The sequence below is a fragment of the Scardinius erythrophthalmus genome (genome assembly GCF_964197995.2).
Source record: "Scardinius erythrophthalmus genome assembly, chromosome: 3".
NCBI classification, from domain to species: domain Eukaryota; kingdom Metazoa; phylum Chordata; class Actinopteri; order Cypriniformes; family Leuciscidae; genus Scardinius; species Scardinius erythrophthalmus.
Window position 1 is genome coordinate 32342136 of NC_138223.1, and position 12468 is coordinate 32354603.

The 12468-nt window shown below is 37.7% G+C and overlaps 1 protein-coding gene across 3 annotated transcripts in view; it reads right to left on the bottom strand.

Moving 5' to 3' along the window:
- Nucleotides 1–12256, bottom strand: part of dctd (dCMP deaminase) — a 29560-nt gene extending 17304 nt beyond the window's left edge. For 2 of the 3 annotated variants that reach the window (XR_014029950.1, XM_081362563.1), the window contains exons 1-3: nucleotides 12019–12147; nucleotides 6213–6324; nucleotides 5081–5216 (exon numbers count right to left, since the gene is read on the bottom strand). Coding sequence is in view for 2 of the 3 variants with exons in the window: in XM_081362563.1 (XP_081218689.1) it covers nucleotides 5081–5216; nucleotides 6213–6324; nucleotides 12019–12116 (346 nt within the window). In the remaining variant the exon portion in view is untranslated. Of the gene's footprint in view, nucleotides 1–5080; nucleotides 5217–6212; nucleotides 6325–12018 lie in introns of all 3 variants that reach the window. The other variant, XM_081362562.1, reaches the window with a different exon arrangement.
- Between the last annotated feature and the right edge of the window lie 212 nt (nucleotides 12257–12468).

A 12468-nucleotide genomic window follows, 5' to 3' on the forward strand; every position in this document is an offset into this window, starting at 1 on the left:
TTGTCTAAACATCATTTACAAATTGTTTATTTTTATTTTTTCAGAAAAATCCTGCTCTGGACTATTTTATGAAACAAATTAGAGATGCACCGATTGATCGGCTGGTGACCGGAATTGGCCGATTTTCACGTGATCGGCCGTAACCGGCGACCGGCCGGTCAGTCTGACAAATGCCGGTCAAATGCACTCGGGCGCGGCATAATTAACATCGCGCAACATCAGCATCACACGTGCACACGGAGCACATGTAGAAAACCTCGTGAATTACGTCCGTTCAGACCGCAAGCGCGTATTTTTTTTTCGGCGTGCATGTTAATCAATGAGTGCATTCACAACGGAAGGAGCAGCGCGTGAGCGTCAAGCAGGAGCGTCGCGAGCAGTGAAGCGCGTGTTTCGGCGCCGAGTCTATTTGCTGCACTGCTCGCGCTCAATTAAAGGGAAAGCACACTTTTGATGGAAAATAGCCTAAATAGGGTTTCACAAAAAAGTGCCCAAAATGCACAGAATTTGTGTGTTTTAACAAGAACTGGAGCAGGCTATGTCAGAAAAGAAAAAGACTAATATTTATAGAAAATGTACCCTTTAAACTTGTTTTATTATTCAGTTTGTACAAGTGATTGCAATAGGCCTGTGTGTGTGTGCTTTGAGAAATATCTTTATACTGCAAGGCTATATTTATTTTATTTTTTATTTATATAGCCTATTATTTTATTGCCATTCCCTGTTTTCATACAGACGTTTCGTTTGCTAATATATATATATATATATATATATATATATATATATATATATATTGGATATTGAATGTGAAAAGGAAATGGTTCTTCCACAACACTGCACTTTAGATGTGTGGGAACTATGCAAATTGTAAAATGTTCTATTACAGAAAAGATATAAAATAAATATTTGTGTGTGCTGTAAAGTGGTTAGAAAAAATGAAATCGGAATCGGCTAAAATCGGTATCGGCAGGTCAAACTTAATGAAAAATCGGAAATCGGAATCGGCCCAGAAAATTGTAATCGGTGCATCTCTAAAACAAATACAATTATTCTACTTTAACAACTTATTCAACATGTCCTCTAGTGGTGCTTTAAGTTTTTCCCTGCCTCACTTGCTAATAATACAGTAATAAAGAAATGCCCGATATGTGGTATCCTTTAGCCCTTATATTTCAGCCATCACTTCTGCACCTGTAAACATTGTAATATAAAAATCAACTTAATATGATTAATTACACTCCAAATCAATGAGACTCTAAACTATGGTCCTTAAGACTAGAGCTGCCCCCAACTAAAGATTTTCCAAGTCGGCTGTAAGTCGCTGATTTTAGCCATTAGTTGATTAGTTAGGGGAGAAATACTAAGCAATTCACAATAATGAGCAATTAAAATATAATTAAGCGCTCAAACGCACGCATAAAACTTGCCGCAGCAACACCTGCAAATATCTCATTAACTTTTCTGAGATTAGAAAGCAAACAAAATACATAACCTATAATACACATATCAGCCTTATCTTAAAGATAACGAAACTTAACGAAAATATTTTTCAAATGTAAAACATAAATATAAATAAGCAAATTATTAAATAAATATTCAGCAAACTGGAACACTTAATAGAGAAATACCAGTGCAAACATAATCAGGTTGACTGACAAGTAGCCTTAACGAAGAATGAAAACGGAATGAAGAAGGTTTTTTAGAGGACAGAACACAAATATAATAAATATATTATAGAAAAACAAATAAATGAATAGAAGAAAACTGAAACACAGAGGTTTCTTTGCAATTCAGAGGCCCTTTTTAAAGAAACAGTTGTTGGCCCCACCCATACCAATGAGAACAAAGACAAAATCATTGTATGCAATGTGATTGCACTTACTTTATCTGACATACCAGACTCCAGAAAAGTTATATCATGGATTAAACAACATTTATCACATGAAAACAAAAAAAACAAAGCTTTCCAAACTCCATGATCTGTGGAACCAAACCAAATTTCTTTTTAAAATTTAAATTTTAGGATCAATGTAATGAAAATGAATACAGTCCCTAAGTTTTTATACTTGTTCCTTGTTCCTAAACTATACCTATTAACATAAAGAAATATTTTTTTTTGCTCATTTAAACAAGATAATTATCTTTGGAACAAGAAACCCCCCAGAATTCGTCTGTGTCTGTGCAAAACCCTAAAGAACAGACAGGGGTGGTTCTCCCAAATTTTCCATTGTATTATTGGGCTTGTAACCTAAGAGCTCTGACTTACTGGCAAGGTTCACATTACATAAACTACTCACCAGACTGGGTCCAGAGAGAATCCTCAGCTTGCCTTCCCTTCTCACTTTCAGCCCTCCTATTCTCACCCTTACCACTGGGTCTAGACTCTCACACGTTGGACCCTACGGTATGGAACTCCGTCCAGATTTGGGCCCAAATTCACAAATATTTCAGATGGCAGAGGGGTTCAATCTGTGCCCCAGTTGCTAGAAATCATAGATTCACTCAGCCTCTAAATGACCAAGCATTTTTGCTATGGCAAGAAAAAGGTATCTTAACATTTAAAGATCTTTTTGCTGATGGTTGCTTCTTGTCTTTTGCGCAATACGAATCTCGATTTAAAATACCTAAAGCCCACTTTTTCAGATATCTACAGGTACGTGATTTCAAGATCGAAACCCTATTGATCAACTTTTTCCTGAAGACTCAGAGCAAAGAGGCAACATCTCTAGCTTGTATAAAACTTACATCATTATTATCCACTTCTGTTAACGCACAAAGAGATGCCTGGCACCTGGACCTTAATATCTGCCTGACGGACGAGGAATGGGATGAGGCTAAATAAAAGATCCATGGCTCTTCTGTCTGTGCTAGACACAGCCTTATACAATTCAAAGTGGTACAAAGACTTCATCTAAGGCCAATCTGGCAAAGATGTATTCCTCAGTTGATGTAAGCAATGGATGCAGATTTTTCTTATTCTAGAATATTTAGTAAAAATGTTTGTGCAAATCCTTTAACCACCATCTACGGCATTGTGTGTGAAAAAAAAACACTTAGTCAAAAAGTGAATTGGATTGTAAAGCTTTTACTTCTATGTTGGCAAGGCGCTTAATTTTAATTAATTGGAAATAGTCCTTTCCCCCTTCTTTTAAACAGTGGGCCAGATATGTTTTACAATTCCTAAGTTCGGACTTAATTTAAGAGGCTCCAGGTTTAACTTCACTGTCATGTGACGTCCTTTCATAAATTATCTCCAAAACAATTATAACTAAGCGGACGAACTGTATGTATGAAATTGTATGTATGCTGTGATGATATGTGAATATGTTTGTAGTTGATTATTGTTTAAACAAAAAAATAAAATAAAAAAAAACTTTCAATTTAACATTTTGGGTCACTTTGTGGAGTCCAACTCAATTGGCTTTACTAAATCACCCCCCAAAAAAAAAAAACCTTAATCCTGTCCACTGACCACATAAACCAGGGAAAAAATATGAACAGTTCAGGGGATCAGTCGAGTGCCAGACTGATAAATCCTCTCCCAAGTTTTCACACCTTCCTTTTGGCAGTACAACCCATTCAAAGTCTCAGGTTGGCATGTGCCGACTTTAGGATCGCCAGCTCCAACTCATTTCCATTTCTCACACAAATAGCTGCCACAAAGTGACCTTGACCATTCCCTCACTAAGCAGCTCCACCTTTATCTCTCCCATCAGCCCCATGCAGGTGAAAAGTAATCCATGACTGCCACCATGTGCTCAAAAGAGCATACGCATCACCACACGGTGTTAACAGACACCTTACGCTGCATTAACAGAGCCTCAAACTGGTGGTAATGTGGGTGTTGTGTGCGGACCTGTCGATGTCAAACAGAGGCAGAAAGACTGATAATTATGGGTAACTGATTCTTGCAGTTCAACAGCCAAGACTCCAGAGGCCTGTTGCATGAAGCTAGTTGAACTCAAGAGTAGGTTCAGAGTTGACAAGTACATATAAATCCAACCTGGTTTAGGTCAGGTTCAACAGGCTCACAACGCTCTGTATAAACGTTCTGCCAAGATTTAAACGAAAACATACGATTAACTCTGAAGCCCAATCACACGGAGCATGGAGAGCGTCAGTTTGATTCACTTCTTTTGAGAGAGTCGGCACAATTCACTTCTCTGTTGAAGATTAAAGGAGAACTCACGCGCGTGATCATAGGTAACTAAACCTATGCGCGTGAACTCGGCAATCGACTACTTTGGACTTCAACCAAAAACAGGATGTAAACACGTATTTGCGCTGGCTTAAATAACATCATTTTTATACATATCTTTCACATCTACTGCAGTCAGATTCACTCGTGTTCACTCAGAAGGAATCACTCACATTTTCTGTGCACTTGTAATGACACATCAAGGATGTTAAGAGGCTAAAAGCAGGTTTAGTACTTGCCCCATTGAAGTCAACAGGGTGCAAATTTTAAAAATAGAATAACTCGGTGTAGGCAACACCGATTTTTGTCGTTGTTCTCTGTATTGACAGCACTCCAAATGTACAAAAAAATGAGCTCAATGTTAAAACTGACCGGAGTTCTCCTTTAAAAGATTGTTATGCAAAATATAATTAATTTAAATTCATTTGCAAGGTAGGAATAAACACCACTGCTGCAGCGAAAGTTTGAGAAGGCAGCTGAAAGGAAATATCTGAATCAAACAAACTTATACATGATTATATGAATTATACATAATTACAATTCATATAATAGAAATATAATAAATAGTTTAATTAGCAGCAAAAAATGAGCAATTTTGTCTCTGAAGTTCTTTCACTCTGAACTGCTTTCATTTGGAGCGAGAGATACAGGGAGAGTGGCTTTATTGCATCAGATACATGTCACTTTACTCACAGCGAATTGGTTTTGGTCTGCTCTAACCCTGAACAAAAGCCATGTAGCATAAGTTAGCATGGTGATGAAACCCGCTAAGAACCAATCCATCTTCTTGAGCCCGAAAAATAGAATTTGCTCAAACAAATCTCAGTAGCAACTGAAATCGGCTTCATGCAACAGGCCACAGGGATCAAATTCAGAACTCACCATAGGGGTATTTGGTGTCCAGCTTGTCATCAGCACTGCGAGACCAGGGCAGAAGGTCATCGTCACAACCGTTGGGCATACCATTGTAGCCAATACCCACTATCTTGTTCTCTTGATTCACGATACAGGCACCAACCTGAAAATAAACCAGTTTTAAGGAGTGGTGATACTAAACTTTTCATTTCATTGACTTTCATCCATACGCATGTGAATAAGGGAGACAAGAAAAGCAAGTTCATGCAAATTTAGCTTCGTTTACCTGCAAATTCATATCCCTTGAAGACATGTGACCAATAGAAGATCGACAAGTCACGTCGTGAGCTGAATTAACAGAACGCATGGTGACAGCATCCTAATATACCTGCTGCTGCCGTGCACATCATTATTGTTAATGTTATGTCATTAATGTTTTATCTCGGGATGCCCGAGCTAACTAGAGACTACACCAGCTCCAGTTTGGATTCAGCATATTACAAAGACTTCCACATGCCCCAACGCCTGTGAAAAGTGTGAAATCCCAAGAGAACTTCAGATGACGCAAACTCTGAATGAATCAATCAATTATTATGATCAAAACTTGTAATAACTACTTCATTGAGCTCATTGCTTCTGCCTAAGATTAATACATGAAACATGATGTTATCTAATTGCATGATTTGTAGATGTACATATCTGAAATACATTACTTGGGCACAGTCACCTCTGATAACAGATAACTTTGTATTGTAGACCAACTGTAACGTAGAAACATGCATTTTCTGTAAAGCTGCTTTGAAACAATGTGTATTGTGAAAAGCACTTTACAAATAAATGTGAATTGAATTAATCAAACAACAAAAGACAGACAAAATCACTCTTGTAAAAAATTAAAAACTTGTCCCAACAAAATCCCCACAATCATTCTATAATGATTAATTCTTTTCAAATAGAGCTATTCAAGTAATGAAATGTTTTCAAATTGTTTTAGTAGCGCAGAAAAACTAAATATTGCAATGTTAGTTTTTCCAATATCGTGCAGCCCTATTTAATTTCATCTTGAATACTATTTAACCACATTTCAGATTGATGAGTGGTCACCAAATCAACACACACTTCAAATTAGTAGGACTGCAGGCAATCGATCTCTGGGTACCTGAGAACTGGGATCTTTGCTCCTCTGTGCTGATAAGAAGGCAACAGCCATGAAATACTCTGGCCACTCCAGGTAGTCCTGCCTCTTCTTTGTCAGAGCTTCACTGTGTGTTCTAATGGATGGAAAGAATAAATGAAATTAGGAAAAAAATAAACACCTGTAGCCACGAGAGCACAAAAAAAAACAGACAAATCATTACATTTAGGGAAATATAGTACATGATAATATGTGTAAACACCAGTGTTGGGTGTAACTATTACTAAGTACTTGTACTAGTAGTAATTTAATTAAGTAAGGGATTACTCTTATTTTTTCTGTACTTTAATTACAGTTAAGTCAAGTCAAGTCAAGTCAAGTTTATTTATATAGCGCTTTTCACAATACAGATTGTATCAAAGCAGCTTCACAGTATTAAATTAAAACTAGATTAAAAAGTTCGTCGAGACAAACTTTAAGTTGGCTTGAGAAAGCCGGACCAGAAAGTTTAAAGAAGTTTAAAATAGTTTGGAGTTTAAATTAGTTTAAAGTTTAAAGTAGTTTAAAGTTTAAATTAGTTTGAAGTTTAAAGTAGTTTAAAGTTTAAATTAGTTTAAAGTTTAAAGTAGTTTAAAGTTTAAATTAGTTTGAAGTTTAAAGTAGTTTAAAGTTTAAATTAGTTTGAAGTTTAAATTAGCTTAAAGTTTAAATTAGTTTGAAGTTTAAATTAGTTTAAAGTTTAAATTAGTTTGAAGTTTAAAGTAGTTTAAAGTTTAAATTAGGTAGTTTAAAGTTAAAAAGTTGTTGGGGGTTTTCTAGTGGGTTGCTAAGGTGTTCTCGGTGGTTGCTAGGCGGTTGCTAGGGTGTTCTGGGTGGTTGCTATTGTGTTGCTAGATGGTTGCTAAGGTATTTTGGGTGGTTGCTAGGTGGTTGCTAGGGTGTTCTGGGTGGTTGCTATGGTGTTGCTAGGCAGATGCTAAGGTATTTTGGGTGGTTGCTAGGCGGTTTCTATGGTGTTCTGGGTGGTTGCTAGGGTGTTGCTAAGCGGTTGCTAGGGTATTTTGGGTGGTTGCTAGGGTGTTGCTAGGGTGTTCTGGGTGGTTGCTAAGGTATTTTGGGTGGTTGCTAGGCGGTTGCTAGGGTGTTCTGGGTGGTTGCTATGGTGTTGATAGGCGGTTGCTAAGGTATTTTGGGTGGTTGCTAGGATGTTGCTAGGCGGTTGCTAGGGTGTTCTGGGTGGTTGCTATGGTGTTGCTAGGCGGTTGCTAGGGTATTCTGGGTGGTTGCTAGGCGGTTGCTAGGGTGTTCTGGGTGGTTGCTAGGCGGTTGCTATGGTATTTTGGGTGGTTGCTAGGGTGTTCTGGGTGGTTGCTAGGCGGTTGCTAGGGTGTTTTAGTGGTTGCTATGGTGTTGCTAGGCGGTTGCTAGGGTGTTCTGGGTGGTTTCTAGGGTGTTGCTAGGCGGTTGCTAGGGTATTCTGGGTGGTTGCTAGGCGGTTGCTAGGGTGTTCTGGGTGGTTGCTATGCTGTTGCTAGACGGTTGCTAGGGTATTCTGGGTGGTTGCTAAGTGGTTGCTAGGGTGTTTTGGGTGGTTGCTAGGCGGTTGCTAGGGTGTTCTGGGTGGTTGCTATGCTGTTGCTAGGCGGTTGCTAAGGTATTCTGGGTGGTTGCTAGGCAGTTGCTAGGGTGTTCTGAGTGGTTGCTATGCTGTTGCTAAGGTATTCTGGGTGGTTGCTAGGCGGTTGCTAGGGTGTTCTGGGGGGTTGCTATGGTGTTTCTAGGCGGTTGCTAGGGTATTCTGGGTGGTTGCTAGGCGGTTGCTAGGGTGTTCTGGGTGGTTGCTATGGTGTTGCTAGGCGGTTGCTAGGGTGTTCTGGGTGGTTGCTATGATGTTGCTAGGCGGTTGCTAAGGTATTCTGGGCGGTTGCTAGGCAGTTGCTAGGGTGTTCTGGGCGGTTGCTATGGTGTTGCTAGGTGGTTGGTAGTTGTCACAGATGGTTACTATGGAGTTTTTATAGAGTCCTTAGCATGATCTTGGTATGATTTAGCACTTAACTAAATGATATTAGCATGTAGCTATTCACTGCTAGCATGTGTAGCATGTTGGAAGTGCTGTTTGCTAGCATGAGTCAAAAGAGCCAAACCTCATCTCTATACGATGTTCTGATACTGAGATATAGGTCTTGCAAAACGGTTGCTAGGGTACTCAAGTTTGGTTGCTATGGAGTTGCTTGGGAGCTTGAAGCTTTAAACTTAAGAAGTTTAAAGTGGTTTGAAGTTTAAAGTAGTTTACGAGTTTTGAGTTTACAAGTTTAAATGAGTTTAGAGTTTAAGTTTAAATGAGTTTAGTGTGTGTGTGTGTGTGTGTGTGTGTGTGTGTGTGTGTGTGTGTGTGTGTGTGTGTGTGTTCACACACACACACACACACACACTCAGAGCTTATGAGTTTAGAGTTTATAAGTGTATAAATTGATGAGTTTATAAGTGTTAGAGTTTTTGAGTTTAGAGTTTATAAGTTTTAAATGAGTTTAGAGTTTATAAGTTTTAATGAGTTTAGAGTTTATAAGTTTAAATGAGTTTAAGAGTTCAGAGTTTATTAATTTATGAGTTAAAGAGTTAATAAGTCTATGAATTCATGAGTTTATAAGTTAATTAGTTTATAAGTGTATGAGTTTAGAGTTTATTAGTTTAAATTAGTCTCATTGGCTAATATAGTATATAGAACGGCAGTTTGGTTTAGTCTTCAAGGTGTTTAGATTTGAATTTTCGTCGGTTGGTGAGTTTGAATGTAAATTTGAATTTTTTAGAACTCCCCAATGTAAGTCAATGGGAGTTTTTCCGAGTTTTGATCGGCATTTTTAGGAAAACCGTAAGTCCGATCAGTCTAAAAAGATATAGCAACTAACTTCAGATCAGTTTGAGTGTCTGAGCCGAGTTTGGAGTATGTAGTGTTAAAGCTCTAGGACGAGTTTGAGTCAACAGTTTTTAACAGAAGAATAATAATAATAATAAGTTTAAGTACAATATCAGTAAGTTGGCTCTCTCAAGCCAACTTAATAATACATCAATGTTTGTTTCTAGTGGAAAACGTCCACGTTTGGTAATGCTGATCAATAGTATTGTTGATTGATTAATTAAATTAAATATCCCCAAATGTCCCCAACTGAGCAAGCCAAAGGCAACAAAAAAGTTAATTCTGATGTATTTGGGCTAAACACTTTGTATAGACCAATCCGATCTCACGGCAATTTGTACGCATTTTATGAGGTGGCTAAATCGTACGACCTCACGAATTAGGCTAGCCACCATCTAAAATAAGTATGAAGCGTCATGAGATCAGACTGGTATAAACCAGTGGTTCTCAACTGAGCCGCTGCTCTGCACATTTTGTCTGTCTCTCTTATCTGACACACTCAGTTCAGTTCATGGAGTCTCTCCAAATGAGCTGATGATCTGAATCAGGCGTGTTAAATTAGGGAAGACATACAAAATGTGCGGAGCAATGGAATCACTGGTATAAACTAGAACAATTATATATAAATCAATAGTGGGTTTAACATCTAAATGTATTGTCTGATGTTAAAAAGTGTGTTTATTATGTAACCTTCTCCCTTTAAATTGTTTGGTCAGTTTAAGGATATTTCATGCAATTTTATAGTATTCATTTGAAAGAATTAAAACAGTTTCATGTCTATCCTTGTATTATTCAGCTGGTTGAGGTTGATATGGGATTTAGAAAGTAATTAAATACTTTTTAGAGAGAGTAATTAGTACAGTAATCTAATTACACTGTTGAAGAGGTAATTAGTAACTAGCCATTCATTAATTTTGAACACACAAATATGATTATTTTCACCAATATTTTAAGAATGTGGAAAAATTGAGGGCAGAATTTATATAATACTATTATTACCCTTAATATTAGCCAAATTATGTAATTATTTACATTGTCATGAACATTTAAGTGCCAGGCACATTGGCAGACAGATGTATTGGCAATATTCTGCTGTTTTGAGATTATCAGCATTGGCCAATATTCATATGCCCTCATGTCAGTTCAACAATCAACTAGGATACTTATTAAATGGATTGTGTACAATTTCTGTTTTCAAAAATGTATAAATAGTTTTCAGCATATGTGTGCGTGCATGTATCTCAGTTGCTACACTTGTATGTTACATTGTACTACCGTTCAAAAATACATTTAAATAGTAATGTTGTGCAATAATATTTTTAACTTTTATATAATAACTTTTTTTCTATTTTAATATATATTGTAAATTGTGATGACAAAGCTAAATTTTCAGCATCATTACTCCAGTCTTCAGTGTCACATGATCCTTCAGGAATCATTCTAATTTGCTGCTCAGGAAACATTTACAGTTAATGTTGAAAACAGTTGTGCTGCTTAATATTTCTGTGGAAACCATGATCATTTTAATTCAGGATTCCTTGATTAATATTAAGTTCAAAGAACAGTATTGATCTCAAAGATTAAATTTTTATTATAGATTAAATGATTATATTAAAGATTATAAATGTTTTACTGTCGTTGCCACATAAAGGTATGCATTTCTTTACAAAAAAATATCTAACTGATCACAACCTTTTGAATGGTAGTGTACATTCATATCTGCATCTCCAGTATAGATAGAAGATTCCTATTGCCTCAGTAGAGTACTACATCTTTACCTGATCTTAACACTGGCACCCCTGACGCCCAGCAATGACTGTCTACTCTATGTGTGATAAGCACTGACAGACATATCATCAGATGGTTTTCCTCCAGGGCTTTCCGATTTAGTTAAAAGTGATATTACACCTTGACTGTCTTGTAATGGACCCATCTGACTTGACTCACTCTTTTTCCTAATGTCTCTGGTGATTCTCTCTTTTTTGAGCAGCTGTCAGAGCAGGTGTGTGTGTGTGTGTGTGTGTGTGTGTGTGTGTGTGTGTGTGTGTGTGTGTGTGTGTGTGTGTGTGTGTGTGTGTGTGAGAGAGACAGAGAGAGAGAGAGACAGAGACAGTCTAATGGTGGAATACTTAGGGTTGATGATCTGAAGCTAATGGGCAGTGCAGTGAGACAATGCTGAGGTAGTCATTAAACAGTTTTAAAATGTGCAGTTATCTGAAATCCATTCACACGATATAGATGAAAATACAATGGGTTGTAGATTTTCCTTTTAAATCTAATCTGATTTGATTAGTGAGCCTCACTTACGGTCGCGATGATTTTGCCAGATATGTTCCTGGATCAACATATTTTGTTTATCCTGGACATTCCTTTCCGAAAACAGTCCTAACCCTATCCATACCCCTAATCCATCCCATAAATTATCCCTAAAATTAGAGGGAAATGATGCAGCTAATTAACCCTGCTGTAAGTCTAAACTTGACATAACCTGATTAGTTGATTGTCATGTTTTTCCAGGATCAACAGAGCTGTTGATCAAGGAACATGTTGTACTTGGTGAAATCACAGCCAGCTTCCAGGGCTGAAGATGCCAAACATGGCCACAAGAGGGTAGTAATCATGAGATCCATCTTCATGTGCAGCTATTTCTCAGTAGGCATATTCGTCAACAAGCCAAAATAGCGTTTTTGTGCTAATGTGCCAGAAACATAAACATATCTTCTGAAAAACTGCCAACACACCGTTGTTGTTTTCACACAACGTTCAGTTCTGGTGAACCCTTTTTTAAAAAACGTATGCACTTCTCAGTACTCTAACACATTTCTCAGGAACACAAATCAAAAAACATGTCATATCTCCGCCCTAGCATGTGCTGATTATGAATTTAACAGTAAAACAATATATAAAACACGTTACCCGTTGAGCTGGGATGTGCCGTTCTTTGCCTTGTCGTCCATGTGTTCATCAGAAAGTGCCTGCAGTGCTCTTGTCGATATTCGGCTGTACGTCCACATAGACAGAGGCAGAGCAGAAGAACTTCCCGCGGAAAACAAGAGACCAGCCCCCTGTTCCGCGTTTAGAGGAGGAGCCAGCCAAGAGTTGAACAGCGCCATCTCCCCACAATTATGCACACTGCAGCGAGTCTTTCTCTCCACATTCCAACCACTCTGTTGCATTTCTGTATATTAAAATACGTCGTACTCTTGCAGTCACTTCTGCCGCTCAGCAAAAGCGTTAAACGCGCGCTCCTTCATAAGATAGGCTACATCGTTATGATTATTCTTCTGTAGCCTACTTTGTTTTTGTTAGAATAATAAAACAGAATGTATAGCATAACAAATGTCTCTAAAATCATTGAAACTGAGT